Source organism: Dendrobates tinctorius, unplaced genomic scaffold (assembly GCF_039654945.1).
Source record: "Dendrobates tinctorius isolate UK_male_01 unplaced genomic scaffold, ASM3965494v1 ptg000098l, whole genome shotgun sequence".
NCBI lineage: Eukaryota > Metazoa > Chordata > Amphibia > Anura > Dendrobatidae > Dendrobates > Dendrobates tinctorius.
In genome coordinates, this window is record NW_027361766.1 from 18,545,275 (window position 1) to 18,569,303 (window position 24,029).

Consider the following 24,029-nt stretch of genomic DNA (forward strand, 5'->3'; position numbering starts at 1 on the left):
CTTCACAGGAGAGCAAAAATAACAGACAGAGGCCTACAGCAACCCGCCCCCCCCCCGCCTGCCATGATGACCCATTGGTGCATTGCAGGATACAAATGAGAGCTGGTGTTCAGGCACATTGCATCAAATTATCGGTGCGGAAAACAAACACAACGGCCCTCCTGTAATACTTCACTCCTAATCCCCTCCCCCCTGCAATATAACAGTGGAGTCCCCTCCTGCTGTATATTGCTCCTGTTTCCCATCCCACCTGCAGAATATAACACTAGAGTTCCCTCCTCCTTCCCATCCTTCCTCCAGTACATCACTCCTCCTTCCCATCCCACCTGCAGAATATAACACTAGAATCCCTCCTGCAATACATCGCTCCCCCCCTCATAGTATAATACTAGAGTCCCCTCCTGCAGTACATCACTCCTCCTTCCCATCCCTCCTGCAGTACATCACTCCTCCTTCCCATCCCTCCTGCAGTACATCACTCCTCCTTCCCATCCCTCCTCAGGTACAACACTCCTCCTTCCCATCCCTCCTGCAGAATATAACACTAAAGTCCTCTCCTCCTTCCCATCCCACCTGCAGAATATAACACTAGAATCCCTCCTGCAATACATCGCTCCCCCCTCATAGTATAATACTAGAGTTCCCCTCCTGCAGTACATCACTCCTCCTTCCCATCCCTCCTGCAGTACAACACTCCTCCTTCCCATCCCACCTGCAGAATATAACACTAGAATCCCTCCTGCAATACATCGCTCTCCCCCCTCATAGTATAATACTAGAGTACCCTCCTGCAGTACATCACTCCTCCTTCCCATCCCTCCTGCAGTACAACACTCCTCCTTCCCATCCCACCTGCAGAATATAACACTAAAGTCCCCTCCTCCTTCCCATCCCACCTGCAGAATATAACACTAGAATCCCTCCTGCAATACATCGCTCCCCCCTCATAGTATAATACTAGAGTCCCCTCCTGCAGTACATCACTTCTCCTTCCCATCCCTCCTGCAGTACAACACTCCTCCTTCCCATCCCACCTGCAGAATATAACACTAAAGTCCCCTCCTCCTTCCCATCCCACCTGCAGAATATAACACTAGAATCCCTCCTGCAATACATCGCTCCCCCCCTCATAGTATAATACTAGAGTCCCCTCCTGCAGTACATCACTCCTCCTTCCCATCCCACCTGCAGAATATAACACTAAAGTCCCCTCCTCCTTCCCATCCCACCTGCAGAATATAACACTAGAATCCCTCCTGCAATACATCGCTCCCCCCCTCATAGTATAATACTAGAGTCCCCTCCTGCAGTACATCACTCCTCCTTCCCATCCCTCCTGCAGTACATCACTCCTCCTTCCCATCCCACCTGCAGAATATAACACTAAAGTCCCCTCCTCCTTCCCATCCCACCTGCAGAATATAACACTAGAATCCCTCCTGCAATACATCGCTCCCCCCTCATAGTATAATACTAGAGTCCCCTCCTGCAGTACATCACTCCTCCTTCCCATCCCTCCTGCAGTACATCACTCCTCCTTCCCATCCCTCCACATCTGCCACTTACAGAGCACAGCAGCTGGCAACGATTTCACTGCTGCACTCGGAGTACTGTAATTTGCTATAAAAGCAGATCGGTGCACCAAATCTGCAGCGGTGACTTCTTCTAGCATTGAAAAACAGGTCAAGCAGCCTGTCCTGGTGCCAGGACCTGCTGTCAGCACTTAACAATTAAGTTTCGCGGAGAGGGAAATTCAGAAAATGTGCAGCAATAAAATGGAGTCTTATTCTCCCTCCATAGTTGTGACCTATGCACGATAGGGTATACGCACAGTTCTCAGCTGATGCGGCCACAGCACAGGAGGTGGACACTGCTCTCGTATGGCCCGTGTCTGCCATATTTGCTTTCTTTAGTCGTACTCTTGACACACACCAGCAAATAAAAATGGCAGTCTGCATTGGCTGATGAAAAAATGAATTAAAAGTTACACTTAATAATTTTATAGTTTAGAATATACATTAATTAAAAAAAAATAATAGCAGACATGAGTTGATGCTACAGTCCTGCTGCTAACCAGAGGCAGAAATAGGACAATTCCGCCACAACAGATATTTACCAGCCAAATTATAGATGCTGGCGTATGATCCAGAAGATTTTGGAGAATGTTGCTGGAATAGTTGCTACCATGTTGATGAAGCTGGTTGGGGCAATATGGGCGATTGGGTGGTATTTAGTTCTGCAATGTAGTGTTTGGCTGCTGGGAGATCCGATTAGGAGAATTTCATCTATGGGGAGGACATGCAATTTTACCTACAACATTTTAGCTGCAGTAAACAATTGTTTATATTAGCAAGAGCCACAAAATTGTGTCTCCAACAATTTTGGTTAACCCCTTTACTCCAAGGGTGGTTTGCACGTTCATGACCGGGCCAATTTTTACAATTCTGACCACTGTCCCTTTATGAGGTAATAACTCTGGAACGCTTCCATGGATCCCGGTGATTCTGACATTGTTTTCTCGTGACATATTGTACTTCATGTCAGTGGTAAAATTTCATTGATATAACTTACTTGCGTTTATTTTTGAAAAAAAACAGAAATTTGGCGAAAAGTTTGATAATTTCGCAATTTTCCAACTTTGAATTTTTATGCCCTTAAATCAAAGATATGGCACTCAAAAAAATTAATAAATAACATTTCCCACATGTTTACTTTACATCAGCACAATTTTGGAACCAACATTTTTTTTTTTTTGTTAGGAAGTTATAAGGGTTAAAAGTTGACCAGCGATTTCTCATTTTTACAACACCATTTTATTTTTAGAGACCACATCACATTTGAAGCCACTTTGAGGAGTGTATATGATAGAAAATACCCAAAAGTGACACCATTCTAAAAACTGCACCCCTCAAGGTGCTCAAAACCACATTCAAGAAGTTTATTAACCCTTCAGGTGCTGCACAGGAATTTTTTGAATGTTTTAAAAAAAAAAAAAGAACATTTAACTTTTTTTTCACAAAAAAAATTACTTCAGGTCCAATTTTTTTATTTTACCAAGTTATTGTGCTATTTGTCCTGAGTACGCTGATACCTGATATGTGGGGGGAACCACTGTTTCGGTGAATGGCAGAGCTTGGAAGGGAACGAGCGCCGTTTGACTTTTTCAAGTCAAAATTGGCTGGAATTGAGATCGGGCGCCATGTCATATTTGGAGAGCCCTGATGTGCCTAAACAGTGGAAACCCCCCACAAGTGACCCCATTTTGGAAACTAGACCCCCCAAGGAACTTATCTAGATGTGTGGTGAGAACTTTGAACCCCCAGGGGCTTCACAGAAGTTTATAACGTACAGCGGTACAATTAAAAAATAGTTTTTTCCACAAAAATTATCTTTTCACCCCCAATATTTATTTTCCCAAGGGAAACAGGACCCCATAAGTTATTGTGCAATTTGTCCTGAGTACGCTGATACCCCATATGTGGGGGTTAACCACTATTTGGGCACAAAGCAGAGCTCAGAAGGGAAGCAGCGCCATTTGACTTTTTTGGCTGGAATTGAGATCAAACGTCATGTTGCATTTGGAGAGCACCTGATGTGCCAAAACAGTGGAAACCCCTAATTCTAATTCCAACCCTAACCCCAACACACCCCTAACCCTAATCTCAGCCCTAGACCTAACCCTAATGGGAAAATGGAAATAAATACATTTTTTTTAATTTTATTATTTTTCCCTAACTAAGGGGGTGATAAAGGGGGGTTTGAGTTACTATTTATGGCGGGTTTTTATGTTTGGCAGCTGTCACACGCTAAAAGACGCTTTTTATTGTAAAAATAGTTTTTGCAATCACCACATTTTGAGAGCTATAATTTTTCCATATTTTGACCCACAGTCATGTGAGGTCTTATTTTTTGCCGGACGAGTTGACGTTTTTATTGGTACTATTTTCGGGCACGTGACACTTTTTGATCGCTTTTTATTCCGATTTTTGGGACGCAGAATGAACAAAAACCAGCATTTCATAGTAACATAGTTTTGAAGGCTGAAGGAAGACCTTATGTCCATCTAGTTAAGCCTATTTTAATGCAGCTGTTCTGCATTGTTGATCCTGGGGAAGGCAAAAAAAAAACCCACAGAGTAGAAGCCAATTTTCTCCATAGGGAAAAAATTCCTTCCCCTAAGCTGGGTCAACCATCTACCTATAATATTCTGTTATTCGTAACCTTCTATACTGTTACTCACAAGAAAAGCATCCATTCTTTTTTTAAATTCATTCAGTGAGTCGGCCATCACCACTTCCTCAGGAAGAGAATTCCAGAGCCTCACTGCTCTTACCGTGAAGAACCCTCTTCTATGCTGGTGCAGAAAGTCTTTCCTCCAAACGAAGAGAATGCCCCCTTGTTCTTGTCACAGTCCTTGGTACAAACAGTTCATTGGAGAGATCTCTGTATTGCCCTCCGATATACTTGTACATATATATTAAGTCTCCCCTAAGTCTTCTCTTTTCTAGACTAAATAGACCTAATTTTGATAACCTTTCTGTGTATTGTAGTGCAGGGTTCCCCAACTCCAGTCCTCAAGGCCCACCAACAGATCATGTTTTCAGGATTTCCTTAGTATTGCTCAGGTGATAATTGCTTCAGCTGTGCAATACAAAGGAAATCCTGAAAGCATGATCTGTTGGTGGGCCTTGAGGACTGGAGTTGGGGAACCCTGTTGTAGTGAACCAACTCCATTTATCATTTTAGTAGCCCGCCTTTGAACACTTTCAAGATCAGTAACGTCTTTCTTGAGCACCGGCGTCCAAAATTGCACACAACACGCCAAGTGTGGTCTGACAAGTGATTTGTACAGAGGGAGAATTATGTTTTCATCTCGTGTCCCCAGACCTCTTCTAATGCATCCCATGACCGTATTTGCTTTGGTGGCAGCTGCCTGACACTGGGCACTCCAATTTAGCTTCTTATTGACTAAGATGCCGAAGTCTTTTTCCATGTCTGATTTCCCCAGCAGTTTCCCCTTTCGTAAGTAATTGTACCATCTGTTTCTCCTTCCCATGTGCATAACCTTACACTTATCTGTTTTAAACCTCATTTGCTATTTTTCAGCCCAATTCTCCAATTTACTCAAATCTGTCTGTAGTTGCAAACTGTCCTCCTTTGTGTTAACTACCTTACATAGTTTTGTATCATCTGCAAATTCTGATATTTTACTGTGTAAGCCATCCACTAGATCATTAATATATTAAATAGTAGGGGGCCCAATACAGAACCCCGTGGTACCCAACTAGTAACCCTGGCCCAATCTGAGTATGCACCATTAATAACCACTCTTTGTTTTCTATCACTAAGCCAGCTACCCATCTACACACATTTTCCACTAGCCCAAGCTTTCTCATCTTACTTACCAATCTTTTATGTGGGACAGTGTCAAATGCTTTAGAGAAGTCGAGATAAATGACATCCAATGATTCTCCTTGGTCCATTTGAGAGCTTACATCCTCATAGAAGTTGAACAGGTTAGTATGACAGGAGCGATCCTTCATAAATCCATGTTGATATGGAGTTAAACATTTATTAACATTGAGATATTCCATAATGATATCCCTTAGAAACCCTTCAAAAATTTTACCCACAACAGATGTTAAGCTTACCGGCCTATAGTTTCCAGGTTCCCTTTTACACCCCTTTTTGAACATTGGTACCACATTTGCTTACCGCCAATCAAAAGGAACAGACCCTGTTTCTGTAGAGTCTTTAAATATAAGGAATAGAGGCCTGGCTATCACATTACTTAACTCCCTTAATACCCGAGGGTGAATGCCATCAGGGCCTGGTGATTTGTCAATTTTAATTTTACTAAGGCGGTTCTGCACTTCTTCCTGGGTTAGGCAGGTAATACTTAATGGGGAGTTTACATTATCACTCTGCATTTCCACTAGCAAATCCTTTTCCTGTGTGAACACTGTTGAGAAAAAAGTATTTAAAACATTTGCTTTTCCCAGATCGCTCTCTATGATTTCACCCTCATTGTTCTTTAAAGGGCCGACACCATCAATTTTAATCTTTTTACTGTTTATATAATTAAAGAATAGTTTGGGGTTTGTTTTACTTTCCTTAGCAATGAGTCTCTCAGTTTCCACTTTTGCTAAATGTATTTGTTTTTTTACACATTTTATTTTTTTCTCTATAACTTTTTAATGCTTCTTCATTGCCTTCTTGTTTTAGCTTCTTAAATGCCTTGTTCTTGTTATTTATTGTTCTTTTTACATCCTTATTTAGCCACATTGGTGTTCTCCTGTTCCTAGCCCTTTTATTTCTGTACGGTATGGCTAGGTCGCAGTGGGTGTGTAAAATTGATTTAAATATTTCCCATTTATTTTCTGTGCTCCTATTTTTGAGGACATTGTCCCAATCAATTCGGCGAAGGTCCTCTCCAAGATGATCCAACTTTGCTTTCCTGAAATTCAGCGTTTTCGTAACCCCCTTCCAGGGCACCTTACTGAAGGACAAGTGGAATTGTATTATATTGTGGTCACTGTTCCATAGGTGCCCATCGACTCGTACTTCTGTTATTCTATCTGGCCTGTTGCTTAAAATTAAGTCCAGAAGGGCTGTCCCTCTAGTTGGGCCCTGCACAAGTTGTGACAGATAGTTATCCTTGGTTACTGACAGAAATTGGTTTCCTTTCTGAGATACGCAGGTTTCAGATTCCCAGTCTATGTCGGGGTAGTTGAAGTCCCCCTTAATAATCACCTCATGAATTTCTTCTGGGGGGGGAGGATGCGTTTACACAATTCCGCGTGTGGTAAATTGATAAAGGGGTCTTATTCTTCAGGTCAGTACGATTACAGCGATACCTCATTTATGTCTTTTTCGTTTTGTCGCTTTTATGCAATGAAAACAATTTTATATAAAAAATAATTATTTTTGCATCGCTTTATCCTGCGAGCTATAACTTTATTTTTTCACTGATGACGCTGTGTGGCGGCTCGTTTTTTGCAGGACAAGATGACGTTTTCAGCGGTACCATGATTATTCATATCCATCTTTTTGATCTCTCGCTATTGCACTTTTTGTTCGGTGGTATGGTATGATAAAGCATTGTTTTTTTTTAATGGGGTTCACTAAAGGGGTTAACTAGTGGGACAGTTTTATAGGACGGGTCGTTACGGACGCGGTGATACTAAATGTGTAGTTTTGGTTTTTTTTTGTTTTTATTTAGAAAAAAAAGAATTAGGGATTTTTTAAAAAAAATTATTTTTACACTTTTTTTTTTTTACTTTATTATTTTGTCCCAGGGGGGACATCACGGTCTTGTCAGATCGCCAATCTGACAGGCGCTGCTGCAGGCTTCCTCCTGCCTGCTCTCAGCAGGCAGTGAGGAAGACGCCTCCCTGCAGGACCCCAAAGGCCCCCGCGGCCATATTGAATCCGGGGGCCTGCAGGGAAGAGGACTCTCGGAGCGACGCAGGACATCGCGTCGCTCCGGGGGGGGGGGGTCGCAGGGAGCCCCCTCCCTGCACGCTTCTCTATGCTTCCGGTACACTGCAATCATGTTTGATCGCAGTGTGCCAGGGGGTTCATGTGCTGGGGGCGGTCCGTGACCTCCCCTGACACATAGTGCCTGTGTCAGCTGTGATAATCAGCTGACACCCGGCCGCAATCAGCTGCGCTCCCCCCCCGTGAGCGCCGCTGATCGCGTGTGACGCAATATTCCATCCTTGTGACTTAGATCCCAGGTCACATGGACGGAATATTACGTCCAATGTAGGAAAGGGGTTAAAAAAATAAACTGGACAATCCCTTTAAAATGTACAATGTGTTCAGTTGTTGGGAAGACGATGGTAAATGTCATTATATTAATTTGTTTTACCTTGGAAGATCAGTCCAGTGTTTTGGTCTTGGAAAAACCCCACTTGGCCAAATACATATCTTCTTTGCAGGCGGCTAATGGAGGACAGCAGACCTTTAAACTGTAAAGCGCTGCGGAATATGTTAGCGCTATATGAAAGATTAATATTATTTAATGGATGTGCCGCATTCAGGGGGGGGGTCGAGCTGGATTCAAGACCGCCATGATGTAATATTCCAGCAGCCGCTCCTCTATACAGAATGTCTTTCTGGTACATTTAATTACAATTCACAGTAAACAGATCACATAGTTAAACTCTTGCAGATGTTTTATTAAAATTAATAGATTATGTATTTTTATACAGAGAAATAAATCTTTTAAATTAAATAGTCACTCTTGATTAACCACAGCTAATATAAAAATAAAAATTAAATTTTTTTGACATGTTCTTTTTGTGGGATGGGTTTATGGCTCAAAACAGAATTAATGTATATGGTGACACATGACATTCCATTATTTTATAGCGAGGTGTCGTTCAGAATGAAAAAAATGATAATTAAAAGGTCTATTCATGCAATGACGTGATGCCTGGTGTAACAACATTCAGGCATAGTTTTCATAGAGTAGAGGGGGGCAGGATGCATTACGAGCACCACATTGTTAGCTCCGTATGGAAATCTGGAAATTACTTACTGGCTAAAAGGTAGGTTTTTAGTGTTTAAATTGATTTTTTTTGTTTTAATCTCGAATTTCTCCGGACGTCCAAGAAGTGGGAGAGAGCAACGATCAGTGGTTGATGGTCCCAACGCCAGCACAGCATACAGATCAGACAGGGCACGCTGAAACATGTAGGGCCCAATTCATAAAGACTGGCATTTGGTACATAACGCCCATCTTAATGAAGGCACTGTTTGAGTAACATGCACCCAATTCATTAAAGAGGCTTTTACCATATAATGAATTAGGTGCATCTAATGACTGCTGTGCGCCTCCAACAGGGATTGGGAAAAATGGAGATCATTTTCTTCAACTCCCTGGCCAGGCTTCACCATGTCCCAGCCGAGCTTTGCCCGTTTTGGCAAAGCTTGGGTAAGAAAGCCAAAAGTTGTAATTTTTTTCTTTTTTGCACCAGTTCAAGGTGTTTTACATCAGAAAGATGACAACTACACCTTGATGAAGCGGGCCCACACTGTATAGGGTTAATGGATACAGGGCATGCAGTCATTTAAATAAAATTTAGGCCATTACACACGTGCAATTTCCAACAGCTGCCAGCAATAAAATAAAGTTTTGCAGTAAATTTGTAGAACAAGTTATATAGAAAACCACAATTAAAATTTGTCTCCCTTTGAAAAAATATGCAACAAAAGCAAAATGTGTCTGAATTAAAAAGATAAAAAAAGGGGATACAAGTGAGGAGCTAACCAGGATGATGCTTATGAGAAAAAAAAAAAAAAAAAAACATTTTACAGCAATGTTTGGAAGGTTTTGCATAGTACACAATTTAAGGAATCTTCATCATATGGGGCTTTCTTCCTGCCACAATTCCTATAGATATTTGCATTGCAAACACACAAAAGCATTGTCGTCTTTTTGCATTCAGAGCTGAACACAGGAACTAGGCTGTCTTTATTGTGAAGGAAGCATTAAGCAAAGAGAGAAACAGAAAAATGTCTGTACTGTTCAAATCAAAGTTCTGCTGAAAAATAGGAGGCTAAATACTGACCCACAGTTACTTAGTATCGAAAATAGAGATAAAACAGATTAACTCATGACTAGCATAAGGATTCAATTCCTACACCCAATGTTAAAATCAAAAGCAGCACTGATCTGAAAAATAATTAGTCAATTTCTTTGTTCCAGAATCCATACAATGAGCAAACTGATCATTTAGGATATTCTGGTCCGTAACCTAGGAGTACGCTCTTCGTGAAAAAAAAAAAGTCTGGAAATAAAAACAACGGCCTCATTAGGTCATTCTGGAGGCTTCAAGCAAAGCAATGGTATAGGAGATTAGAAGCAGCAATGGACCATTGAGTTCATCGTGACATAGGCTTGGGTTGCAATCATGGTAGTTTCCCGGGGGTCACCGTCCCCCTCTCTGGAGGATAAGGTGGTAGAGTATAGAATTGTAACGGTGATAGATAAAACTTCTGCAAAGAGTCTATTGTTTTAAAGTGAGGAGGTGCTAGCTGCCCCATATTTCTTGCATTCGGTTCCACACTTTTTGCCTATGGTCAGGGGTGAAGCAATGTCCAATTACAGACTCAGTTTCCTGTATGCGACGGAGGAATCGGCAGCGGTCTCGGGCAAACTCCTCCCAGTGACCCTTGCGCTCTTCTTCATTACAAACATAGTATACCGTGACTTTGTCACAGAAGGTCACCTGGGGAAAACAAGAAAAAAAAAAAAAAAAAAATCTTATAAGAAACATGGATAGAAGACGAACACAAAACACAGCAAACCTTTTAAATGTTGACATCAAATAATGGGTCATGATTAGAGATTAACAATTGGATCCACTCCGCCTTGGTCCGGTCCTCCATAACAGCCACTAGTGATGAGCGAATGCGCTCGTATAAGGTGCTATCTGAGCATGCTCGGGTGCTAACCGAGTGTCTCCGGCCTACTCGAATAATATGTTTGAGTCTCGACACCTAGATGTCTCATGGCTGTTTGACAGCCACAACACATACATGGATTGTCTGTTTCTTAGGCAATCCCTGCTTGTGTAGAGTCTGTCAAAAAGCCACGAGAAATGCAAGTGCAGAGACAAACATATTATTCGAGCACGCCGAAGTCACTTGCTTAGGCTGGTTTCACATTTGCGTTTACGGCCGCAGCGTCAGGCTGCGTGCAGCTGCCGCTAAGCCCCGCCCCCTGCCGCGCCAGGTAGCTCCGCCTCTGGGTGCATGACGCTGCATGCGTCCCCTATCTTTATTACTGAGGACGCAGGCTGTGCACGGCCACCGCTAAGCCCCGCCCCTGCCGCACCTCCGCCGGTAGCTCCGCCTCCAGGCGCATGACGCTGCATGCGTCCCCTATTACTGAGGACGCAGGCTGTGCACGGCCACCGCTAAGCACCGCCCCTGCCGCACCTCCGCCGGTAGCTCCGCCTCCGGGTGCATGACGCTGCATGCGTCCCCTATCTTTATTACTGAGGACGCAGGCTGTGCACGGCCACCGCTAAGCCCCACCCCTGCCGCACCTCCGCCGATAGCTCCGCCTCCGGGCGCATGACGCTGCATGCGTCCCCTATCTATTACTGAGGACGCAGGCTGTGCACGGCCACCGCTAAGCCCCGCCCCTGCCGCACCTCCGCCGGTAGCTCCGCCTCCGGGCGCATGACGTTTCATGCGTCCCCTATCTTCATTACTGAGGACGCAGGCTGTGCACGGCCACCGCTAAGCCCCGCCCCTGCCGCACCTCCGCCGGTAGCTCCGCCTCCGGGTGCATGACGCTGCATGCGTCCCCTATTACTGAGGACGCAGGCTGTGCACGGCCACCGCTAAGCCCCGCCCCTGCCGCACCTCCGCCGGTAGCTCCGCCTCCAGGCGCATGACGTTTCATGCGTCCCCTATCTTCATTACTGAGGACGCAGGCTGTGCACGGCCACCGCTAAGCACCGCCCCTGCCGCACCTCCGCCGGTAGCTCCGCCTCCGGGCGCATGACGTTTCATGCGTCCCCTATCTTCATTACTGAGGACGCAGGCTGTGCACGGCCACCGCTAAGCCCCGCCCCTGCCGCACCTCCGCCGGTAGCTCCGCCTCCGGGCGCATGACGCTGCATGCGTCCCCTATTACTGAGGACGCAGGCTGTGCACGGCCACCGCTAAGCCCCGCCCCTGCCGCACCTCCGCCGGTAGCTCCGCCTCCAGGCGCATGACGTTTCATGCGTCCCCTATCTTCATTACTGAGGACGCAGGCTGTGCACGGCCACCGCTAAGCCCCGCCCCTGCCGCACCTCCGCCGGTAGCTCCGCCTCCGGGCGCATGACGTTTCATGCGTCCCCTATCTTCATTACTGAGGACGCAGGCTGTGCACGGCCACCGCTAAGCCCCGCCCCTGCCGCACCTCCGCCGGTAGCTCCGCCTCCGGGCGCATGACGCTGCATGCGTCCCCTATTACTGAGGACGCAGGCTGTGCACGGCCACCGCTAAGCCCCGCCCCTGCCGCACCTCCGCCGGTAGCTCCGCCTCCAGGCGCATGACGTTTCATGCGTCCCCTATCTTCATTACTGAGGACGCAGGCTGTGCACGGCCACCGCTAAGCACCGCCCCTGCCGCACCTCCGCCGGTAGCTCCGCCTCCGGGCGCATGACGTTTCATGCGTCCCCTATCTTCATTACTGAGGACGCAGGCTGTGCACGGCCACCGCTAAGCCCCGCCCCTGCCGCACCTCCGCCGGTAGCTCCGCCTCCGGGTGCATGACGCTGCATGCGTCCCCTATTACTGAGGACGCAGGCTGTGCACGGCCACCGCTAAGCCCCGCCCCTGCCGCACCTCCGCCGGTAGCTCCGCCTCCAGGCGCATGACGTTTCATGCGTCCCCTATCTTCATTACTGAGGACGCAGGCTGTGCACGGCCACCGCTAAGCCCCGCCCCTGCCGCACCTCCGCCGGTAGCTCCGCCTCCGGGCGCATGACGTTTCACGCGTCCCCTATCTTCATTACTGAGGACGCAGGCTGTGCACGGCCACCGCTAAGCCCCGCCCCTGCCGCACCTCCGCCGGTAGCTCCGCCTCCGGGCGCATGACGCTGCATGCGTCCCCTATTACTGAGGACGCAGGCTGTGCACGGCCACCGCTAAGCCCCGCCCCTGCCGCACCTCCGCCGGTAGCTCCGCCTCCAGGCGCATGACGTTTCATGCGTCCCCTATCTTCATTACTGAGGACGCAGGCTGTGCACGGCCACCGCTAAGCACCGCCCCTGCCGCACCTCCGCCGGTAGCTCCGCCTCCGGGCGCATGACGCTGCATGCGTCCCCTATCTTTATTACTGAGGACGCAGGCTGTGCACGGCCACCGCTAAGCACCGCCCCTGCCGCACCTCCACCGGTAGCTCCGCCTCCGGGCGCATGACGCTGCATGCGTCCCCTATCTTTATTACTGAGGACGCAGGCTGTGCACGGCCACCGCTAAGCACCGCCCCTGCCGCACCTCCACCGGTAGCTCCGCCTCCGGGCGCATGACGCTGCATGCGTCCCCTATCTTTATCACTGAGGACACAGGCCATGCGCAGTATGCGTTTTGGCGGCGCCTGCGTCCTTTTGACGGTGCGCCAACCAGCACCAAACACAACCTGTTGCAATTTGGTTGCGCTCAGCGCACCGTCAAAAGGACGCAGGCGCCGCCAAACGCATACTGCGCATGGCCTGTGTCCTCAGTGATAAAGATAGGGGACGCATGACGCATGCAGCGTCATGCGCCCGGAGGCGGAGCTACCGGCGGAGGCACGGCAGGGGCGGGGCTTAGCGGTGGCTGTGCGCAGGCCGACACTGCGGCCCTAAACGCAAGTGTGAAACCGGCCTTAGCATCAGAGCATGCTCAGATAACACCTTATCCGAGCGCATTCGCTCATCACTGACAGCCAGTCTATTATGATCGGACCTTCAAAATCAAAGAATAAGATAGATAATTTTTAATATGAACAGTATTGCATTAACAAAGCTGTGCTGTACATGTCTGAAAATTAGGAAAAGGGATACAGCATTACATCAGGTTTCCCCCTTTATCATATTTGAGATCCAAGAGGTAAAAGTGTATTAAATATTCACACATTATATTTCCCTATGCTTTCACTCAGATCAGAAAACCATTTTAAGGCAAAAACATATGTTGAGACCCCTATACCTAGATTAACAGCATTCATGCACACCAAAGTGAAAAAGTTGCCCATAACTCAATACTGCTCTTCTAAAGACCAGAAAATAAAATCCTATTGATTGCAATAATCCCCGCTTTCTACACTAGTCTTTATATTGGAGATCCAGTTGTATTCTTATCCACAAGGTTATGACGAAGCAGAAGAAACCTTATCAGCTGGTGGGTGTATAAGTGCAGAGTCACCCAAACCCACAGATGACTTGTATCTCTGAGAAGCAAACAAATGCTGACTAATACTTCAATTTTAACTCAATTTAACCCTGCTATGACTGAAATATTTTAAATTATTTCTTGGCCGGTACTAAGCCTAAAACAAAAAAAAAATAAAAATTACACTCATGCATACAGTCTTAATTAGCAGGAATCATAAAATTAGCGTCTGGGTGTTCGTAATGGAGAAAACCCACAGAGGAGCACTTCTTTAAACAAAAGCCTATCTTCCACATCCCATAAGGTTTGGCTTTGGTGTAGTATTTCCGATTAATCTAAATGTGTGATTTTATTTTTTTTCTTGATTGCGTATGCGCCCATTATGCTACAAGTTGTCTCCCTGCGGAATATCAGGTCTGTCCTACAGTTACATCAGCCTTACCCCGACGCGGGTTTTAAGTTTCAGTCCTTTGCATCAGTCTGCGCCTATCTCTTGGGAAACCATTACCAGGGATGCAAAGTCATGACTCAAAGATACAGGAAAGATGTATATCTTTGTACCGTGTTAGCCAGTAGATAGAAAAATATTCAGGATTGAGAGTCCTCAGTAGTTGATACCTTTTAATGGCTAACTGAAAAGATGGTAATACATTGCCTATTGTCTAGCCTGATGAAGAGACCTGAGTAGACTCAAAGATACAAAGAGCTACATCACACCTGCAGCGGGCAAACAAGGAAATATAGCAACTGACAAGAATAGGAGCAGCCCGATATGGAACCTAGCGTCCCGACACAAGGTAGACTGCTGCTGGCCAAACGATGACTTGGCTGATTATTCGGCTGGCAGCTATCTTGCCCGTCCTCCCATACACAGGGGTGCTCCTGTGGTCTTTAGGAGAGAGCCACTGGCAAACAGTCTATCACTTAGGGTATTGTAGACACATTATTTGTTGCAGTCATTTCTGCATCAAAAACTTTTTTGCTTTCCCTTGCCAAGAGACAAGTGTCTTTTTTGCTCCATTTTTTTTTCTCAATCATTAGAACAGGCGAAAACCAGTGGAAAGATGCTGAAATTGATGGGCTACAGCCTTGGAATTTCAAGCAATTAGCAAGGTTTTTCAGTGTTTTTGGTGCAGAAAACTCAGGAAGCTGCACTTTTAAAACTTTATCCGCATGCACAATCGACAAATGTACCGGTTAGAAACGCAGCAAAACATGCTAATTGTAAACTGTTTCTTTACTGCCAAAAGAACAGGTTTTTCCTACCGAGAAAAATAATGCAGCAAAAACACAACATGTGAACATAACCTAAGGGCGCAGTCAGACAGCCGTATAACATGGATGACGACCGCATAGCAGTGCATGGACTGACCGGCAATTCTCCTGACCTGAGCATGGCAGTCACATAGAAGTTCATGCTGTCACGCTAAGGTCAGGAGCATTGTGATGTGATCGTTGTTCGCGTTATATGGCCGTCTGACTGCACCCTAAGAATAAAAGGATCCCATTCATATTAGCAGAAGTGACGAAAGAACTATCCTTTCACAGTGGCGGCGAGACATGGATTAAAGACCCCTGTTCTTGAGATGAATGATTGTCCCAGATGTGAGATCCACACCTATTAGACATTTATGGCATATTCTGTTATAATACCAATACTGGCCAAGAAGCGACCAACCCTTTAAACTGTACTATCCTACTGACCTTAGAGTGCAATGCCCTACAAATCAATACAGCCCTTATCCATCAACGCTGCTGTAAAGAACTCTGTTGTCCGTAGAAACTAACCACAGCTGTGCTACAATTGGATGCTATGGGCAACAATGACCATTTTTTAATACAAGACCTACGACGGTAGGTGAAAATTCCTCTGCAATACGGACCAGCAAGAAGGGCCGTGTATTCGGTGTTCATTTGGGTGGAGTTGTATAAAATGTACCGACTGACTCCTAAAATGCAGGATGTGTTGTAAATGTTCTCATAATATGGGAATGTTAGGAAGTGTCCTATAAACGTCTGTTCCTAGTGGAGACGTGCTGCACTTTATGTACATGCTTAGTAGTGAGGAAGGGCTGGGGAGTTGGAGAAATTGAGGTTCGGTGGTTTGGCTTACCGACTCCACAGTCCTTCCAGTAAGGTCCTACATGAGGGGTCTGCACAGTACAGGAGTAGATTCTACACTAGTGACGAGTGAGCGTGCTCGTATAAGGTACTATCCGAGCACGCTTGTGTGCTAACCGAGTGTCATCAGTGTTCTTGAAAAATATGTTTGACTCCCAACGGCTGCATGTCTCGGGGTTATTCGACAGCCTCAATATTTTGCCTGTTTGTGGGGACACTAACATTTTTAAAGCAAGCCGAAGTCACTCAGCACCCAAGCATTCCCTGATAGCACCTTATCTGAGTGCGTTCGCGCATCACTAATCCACACAATGGCATAATAGTCATTTACAACATTAGTTTGAAGGTAAACCACAATTATAAGGTCAGACATTACCCAGAAGAGGCAACAATGTAATCCTAACACCAGCCGGTTTGATTATTGTATTACACATTAGTGTAATGACCATCAGGCGCCTGGAAACAAAGCCCTCTCTGTGAGGCCGACACTATGCAGCACGTACTGGAACACCTACAATACGGTCACACTTTCGTCAGCTGCACCACTCGACAGTGAAATTTTGCTTTTCAGCAAATTAGGCATCACCTGGATAAAATAGTTAAAAAGATAATGAGGATAAAAATGATAAAATTCCCCTTGGTCCTTCTGACCTGACATATGGTAGCCAATTGTCTATTATCACACCAAGTGCAAAAGAACTTGCACCCCATCAGCAGTTACCACTCAGGAACTTGGCCTAAGGCCAGGATGACACATGCCAGAAACTCGAATGAGTCTCGCATCTTAATACCCGGCACTCGGGAGGGGACTGTGCGGCCTCATAGCAATGTGTGATCCCGGCCTAAAAGCCAAGCTCAGGAACCAACAACCAGCGGTTGTGAAACTACAACTTACATTTCTTTGAGGCAGTAGTCCAAGTGTGTTGGGAGTGGTAGTTTCACAACAACTGCTTTGTGGACTGAAGGCTGCCAAAACTGACCGTGGTCAAACTTTTTTTTTTTTTTTTTTTAATTATCACCAGGAAAGTAAGGCCACTTGCACACATTGAATATTTGGTCAGTTTTTTACCTCAGCATTTGTAAACCAAAACCAGGAGTGGAACAATCAGGGTAAAAATTTGTAATAGAAACACGTCACCACTTCTGTATTTATCACCTACTCCGGGTTTTGTCTTACAAATGCTGAGGTAAAAAAAATTACTAAATACTGAACGTGTGCACATGGACCAACATGTGGAAATCTGACCACTACTTTCATAAAATATAGTCTTAAAAAGGAGACAGGCATTCTAATGGCATATCTCCATAGGATTTCTGTCATGTACAGGGCTATAATGGAGGTTCTCTGTGGATTTATATAATTAGACACAGACATATCTACTTTAAGGCTATGTGCCCACGTAGCGTTTTATTCCGGACACTAAAAACCGGACTCCTTCCCAGAAATCGCGCGTTTTTTTCTGCGCGATTTCACCGCGATTATGATCGCGATTTTGCCGCAATTTTCACGTGCGATATTCAAGCACTTTCCAAGCGATTTGAAGCATCGCTTGGAAAGTGATTGACAGGTTGGTCACACTCATCAAACAGTGTTTGACAAGTGTGAGCAGCTTTTTACTATTGATTAATGTTAAAACGCAAAAAAAAAAATAAAAAAAAATAAAAAAAAAAAAATCGGGGTATATTTACCTTCCGGCGTCCCGCGCTGCATTCCCGGCCTCAGCGTTCCCAGTAATGCCTTGCGCGACCTGTGATAACGTTGGTCTCGCGTTGCTATAGCGATCTCGCAAGACCGCTAGAGTCACACGAGACTACGAAATCACAGGACATTGCCGCAAGGCATTACTGGGAACGCTGAGGCCGGGAATGCAGCGCGGGACGCCGGAAGGTAAATATACCCCGATTTTTTAATCTTTTTTTTTTTTTTTTTTTTTTTATATAGAGGTATGGTACCCAGGGCCTGGAGGACAGTCTCCTCTCCTCCACACCGTGGGAACCAACCGCACATGAGACGCTTAACTTCCCACATGGTGGACATAGCCACATGCGGGAAGTAAGCGATTCTCATGCATTCCTATGGGTGCGGAATCGCGGCAACTCTTTGCGATTCCGCACAAAAGAATGGTCATGCTGCGATTTTTTCCGCGATGCGATTCCGCCGCGGAAAAAAGCGCAGCATTAGCACAGCATGTGCGGAATGCCATAGGAATGCATGGGGGGCGTTCTGTACACGATTTTTAAACGTTTTCGCACTGAAAATCACGGCAAAAACGCTTAAAAATCGCTACGTGGGCACAAAGCCTAAGGGTATGTCTCCACGGTCCGTAATAGCAGCGCTTTGGACGCAGCTCCGCCAAAGCACTGCTTGGCTTTTGTATGCACGGTGATTCCGCATGTGTTCATTGAACCATGGGGAATCACTGCATCCGCACCGACTGTGTAATTTATCTTGCAGAGACGGAGCATCTCTGCAAGATAAATAGACATGCTGCAGTCTATAAAGACGCGCCGCATGTACATATATGCAGGTCTGCCACCTGCGTGTTTGAACGCATAGTGGAGATGGGATTTCATAAAATCCCCTCCACTATGCTGTAACATCTGGACGCTGCAGCTGTACACAGGGTCCAATCTACAGCGTTTCTTGACCATGGTTCCATTCCCTTATAGTAGGATTATGTGTACACAAATAAGTGGTCATGACACCACAAAGCACACATAGGAAATGTTGGCATCGTAATGTCAATAGTACAGCCTCAGGCTTTGGGCCTATAAAATCAATTGTATTTCAGCATAAAACACATTCATGAGATTCATGCTGTTTGAAGATTCTGCTGGAGACCATAGGGACAGACGCAACTTGTCCAGAGCAGCCCCTGGTCAGCTTCTTCCTACCTCACTCCAGGCAATTGACAGGTAAATCCCATGTGTTTACTTAGGGAGTGTCCGATCAATCACCTGTAGGGGGCGGCCATGCTGAACTAGTCAGGCCTTCCCCCTATGGTCTCCAGTCAGCTCTTCCAATGGTTGTCTCTAAAACACCACATTTTAAGGCTCATTCACACGTCAGTATTTGGTCAGTATTTTGCATCAGTGTTTGTATGCCAAAGCCAGGAATGGAACTTACCGAGAAAAAAATATAATTGAAAGACTGACTCCTGTTCCTTATTTTGGAGACATTCTTGGTTTTGTCAAATACTGATGAAATACTGATCAAAAATACTGATGTGTGAAAGAGGCCTTCGAGAAAGCCACACCTGGCCGCAATTCCACAAGCCAGGTTCTGATTCAGGCAAAGAGTTCGGCAGCATGAACCCAATGATGGGTTACCTATATTAAAAAGGTAAACAAAAAAAATTATATATTCATTTTATAAGAAAAAGTCTAAAAGAACCACTTATAGATGATTTCTGGCAAGTCTCTGCTAATAAGGAAGTTATAAATCCTAAAAGACACAATGCAATTTTCATGAAGAACCTGAACATAACGGCCAAAGGTGAAAATACACGTAAGTTACTCAACCAGGTGCAAAACGTCCACCTAAAGGAAAGCAGGCCAGATCTTAAAGCAAGTGGTCAGATCCCATGGCCTTCAGCTCCACTAATGAAGGACACGTTATCAGTGTAAAGTTTCCACACAGAAATACAAAGCAACCAGTGACTCAAATAGTAAAAATTAATCGTTTCCCAAGAGCAACAAGACCAAAAACTATTTAATAGACTTTGTATTACTCACATGTAGCTAAAACAATGTTCCATGTCATAAGTTATGCAAGGCCTAATTACTGTATGTCATTTGTAGAAGTCTATCCTATTGCTAAGCATAACTTCAAATGTTTCCCAATGACAAGTAGCCAAACGTTCTCTCCTCCAAAGTCAACAAAATCAGACAAGCCTGCACACAGTGCCTTTGGGCTTCTTAAAGGGAACCTGTCAGCAGGATTGTGCTGAGTAACCTACAGTGTCAGGTCAGCACCATTATACTGAGTAAAATGATACCTTTTTGGGTGGGATGAAATTCTTCTTGTGGTTGTTGTTTAATCTTTATTTTCAGTTTTGAGTTAATGATATGCCTGTGCTTCGGGGCGGGGCCTTCATGCGGTGCTCTACGTAGGTATTCATACTGAAGACTGCTGACAGGACACTGATCCCTCACTAACCTGCCCCCCCTCCCTAGTTTACATATTCTATACATTGGAAAAAAACTTTTTTTATATAATAAACACACCCCTTTGGCTGCAGCATGAACCAAATGTGCATATGATTCAGTTAACAGGTGCTATATAGTCATCATGAAAAAGAAAAGTCTCCCCCAAGATAGATTCTACTGCGCAGACGCCGGTGGCACCATCAGATCACCGATAAATGCTACTGCGCAGGAGTGGCCGACACCATCTTAGTGAAGACAATTTTTATTTCCCTATTCCTCTAGCAAGATGGCGTTGCTGGCGCCTGAGCAGTAGCATCTATTGGCGATCGCAGACAGCTGCTACTGCACTGGTGCCAACTTGCAGGAGGATTTTTATTTTTTTAAATTAATTTATTAATAGCACCAACTGAATTATATGCATATTTTACATGACAATTACACTGCAGCGCACATGAAGACCCCCCCCACAGTCCACCCCGAAGCACGAGCATATCATTAACTCAAAACTGAAAATGAAGATTAAATCACAACCAATCAAGGTATCTTAATCAGTATAACGGCACAACACCTGAAAAACTGTGTGTTATTGGGCACAATCCTGCTGACAGGTTCCCTTTAATACCGATTAAATGAAATCCTAAATACAGCTGTCTGCGGCAAGGCATGTGGTTCAGGCCTCTTTCACACTTCAGTTTTTTAGCATCAGTTCCAATCCGCCAAAAAGTCAGATAAGCGGATCCGTGGTGAACTGATGCAAACGGATGTCACAGGATCCGTTTTTAGACGGATCCTGAAAATGAGGAAATATAATGGAAAAGAGAGCGAGAGAGCGAGAGACACCGACCAAAAGTGAGCATCTTGGGCCTCCGACTGCCAGGCATTTCCATACAATTCACTAAAATGTGTAGCAAAGCGCATAAGGTTATCATTGCCACCTCAAAAAATATAGGTCCATATGTTGGCAGATGCGTCGGCATTTTGTAACGGGGTCCTTATGTTGGTAGATGCCTCGGCATCAATCCAGACTAAACACCATTGAGCATACATACTGAATAGTAGGTTAAGATGCTACGAGCACTTAGCCTACTTCTCCATACACCAGCTTGATCTCCAAGGAGAACCTGAACCCATCTAAAATATATATACATACATATGGCCATTTAATAGGCCCCATGCCCAATGAAACCACAATAATCTTTTCATCAATTACAGTACCCACATAAGAAAAACACAAAATGGTGCCATCAGGCTATGGCCCTCAACAAAAATCAAAAGCTGCTAAGGGAACAAGAAGGACCAATATAAACATAACCAACATTCCAGTCCACTTCTATCAAGTTCTAAGAACCAGCTGCCAACTTACGATCAGTCTAGACACTGTCCTTCAGATATATTTAGATAATAAGCCAAATAAGGCAGGAGAAACGATAACAAGTCACTGGGACCATCCTGAACACTGTCACTGCTGGGTGGCCCTAATATGTGTACAAGCACAGGATAATAGTATTAATAATGCATAGCTAAAGTAAAATATAAAAGCAAAATGGTTGGCAACTATGTGGAATATACCTTTTTAGGACCAACATTGGCACTTTCCTCCATGGGAATACTGTGCTTCTCTCTCAACCGTAAGAGCGGAGCATCACTGGGGTGAGTGGGCACAGTCAATTCACTACTTGAGGGACTCGTACAAACAAGTTCTAAATGTTTGGTGGCAGCGTCACTGCTCTGTCTTTTATGCTCAGCTGTGTGAACTGAGGCTTTAAAACATAAGGGGTTGTAGGGATCTTCAGATTTGAGGAACCCATTCCAGAGTTTTAAGTTCTCCTGCTCATTGATACAAAATTCATCCTCGCTGTCACTGTCTGACACTGCATCGCTGTCGCACCACGATTCTTCATCTTCAGAAATTACAGCTGCTCGGTCGTCAAGGTGGGACTCCACCTCAGCAATGGGACCAGTGTGTAAACTGGCAGTAAAGTTCTGCGGATTGTAAGGATCCACACTACAGAAAGAGTTCCACAACACAACTTCCTCAGTGGCAGGAGCATCAGCCTCTGTGGGAGAAAGTGATCCTTCACTGTCAAAGCCATCATCATCCTCCTCATCCCAATCATCATCATCATCATCTTCACACGAGGAACTGGGGTATTCCTCATCGCTCACAACTGTACCCAATATATAGCCAATGTGCTTATTTGCGCAAATAGGAATGGCAGGGGCATGGATTTCCTCCTCCTGATCAGAGTCCATATCATCTGTTATATCAGGACATAAAGTTTCTGTAGGACAATTAACACCATCGTCACCAGTCACAGATTTACAGGTAATGGGTGGTGAGATACCCAAGAACTGGAGGTTTTGTTTAATATTCAAGCACTGCCAATCCTCCAGACTGTGATACCCTTGGTCCGGGTCTGGACTGGGTGGATATTTACTCTGGGTGTTGCCTGAAGTATGAGGTTTTTGAATCAACAGGGAAAGAGGAGGACAAAGCTTGGAATCCAGGTCAGAACCTGGAAGCTCCATGACACTGCTTTGGTCCACATCTGAAGATAAGTCTTCATGGTGGCCATCGTGCCAGTCAGTTATCGGCAACTCTGACTTTACAGGAAGGACAGGGTCATCGGGACCAGTTCCCAGATTCTGAGCAGGGTCCTTGAGTTCAGTGGTGGGGACATCCTGGCTCTGGTTCTGCTGCAGGAACCACAGCCTCTTGTTACGGATATGTTCAATTTCTGCTGTGGATGCTTCATCGGGAACATCTTTGTTGTGGAGACCGGGCTCATTACCTAGATCTAGCCAAGTGAATACTCCACCCGATGCGGGGTTAAAGATGCAAGACACCATCCCAAGAGGAGCCGAATGGAGCTGGGCAGCACTCTTCTCCTGGTCTCCATCACACGGTCCATCCTCAGCCTTCATCCTATGGCTAACATACTTGGTGTTGGCAGCGGACTTATCGTCCACTTCTTGGTCAGAGTCCACCAGATCCTTCCAGGGGCCCAGCCCCGGCTCCCATAGGGTCTGCATCTTGCTGCGCCAGGTGCCAAGGTCCTGTAAGGTCATGTCCCAGGATTCCTGCTCCTTGCTGGAGGACATATAGCCCTTCCATGGGCTCAGATCTGCGGGAGAAAGCAGATCCTTCCAGGGCCCCAGCTCCTCCAGACACTCTCCCAGCTCCTCCCATGGCCCTGACCGCAGCCCCAGGGCCTCCAGCACCTCGGGCAGCTCATCGGGCCCCACCGCCCTGTGCACCACCCAGGCCGAGGGCAGGAAGGAGAAGAACGACCCTCCGGACAGTCCCATCAGGTAAGACCATGCCGCCCCGAACAGCTGGAACACCCGGAACTGCAGCAGGCCGTGCAGGAAGCGGCCCAGCAGGGCCCGGAGCCCCGGGGAGGACGAGGAGTGACGATCTGCACACATCAGGCCTCGCTGGTACAGTCCTAGGGCGTCCTCGAGCAGAAAACCGCCGCCATTAGGCTCTCCGGTAGCGATGGCGGCGACCACACCGGCCTGAGCTCAGACACCGGCGTCTGTGTGACAGCTGGAAGCGCTGCGAAGGAGAGGAGGCGGGGCCAGGGATGTACGTGACCCTGTGACGTCTACGTGGGCGGGAGCGTAAATGCGCATGCCCAAAGCGTTCACTTCATTCACTAGTTTAAACTGTTGGCGCCTAGAGGCTGGTGGCTCCATAGAGCTGGGAGTGCCGGCCACCGGGAGAGGGCGCTCCCCTGCGGTAGCCCCGGTGTTGCAGGCTCCTGCTGTATGAAACCCGCCGTCATTGCCCTCCTCCCACCCCGCTGCGCCCTCATGATATGTGTGTACTGAGCCCCTGTCATTCTCATCTCCATGTCTCCTCCTATCAGGGT

The 24,029-nt window shown here is 46.1% G+C and overlaps 1 protein-coding gene across 1 annotated transcript; it reads right to left on the reverse strand.

The window, feature by feature from the left end:
• Positions 1–8,162: 8,162 nt before the first annotated feature.
• PPP1R15B (protein phosphatase 1 regulatory subunit 15B) lies at positions 8,163–23,772 on the reverse strand. The gene is made up of 2 exons (XM_073587166.1): positions 21,724–23,772; positions 8,163–10,238 (listed from the first exon to the last, which is right to left on the reverse strand). Exons 1-2 carry the CDS (start codon positions 23,581–23,583, stop codon positions 10,041–10,043), a joined length of 2,058 nt encoding a protein of 685 aa, XP_073443267.1. The 5' UTR covers positions 23,584–23,772; the 3' UTR covers positions 8,163–10,040.
• Positions 23,773–24,029: the final 257 nt, after the last annotated feature.

Excerpts from the sequence above, each read along its gene's own strand:
- PPP1R15B (XM_073587166.1), bottom strand. The coding sequence starts at position 23,583 with ATGTGTGCAGATCGTCACTCCTCGTCCTCCCCGGGGCTCCGGGCCCTG. Across the intron at positions 10,239-21,723 it reads CCAATGTTGGTCCTAAAAAG|GTGACCTTCTGTGACAAAGT; the intron begins GTATATTCCACA and ends TGTTTTCCCCAG.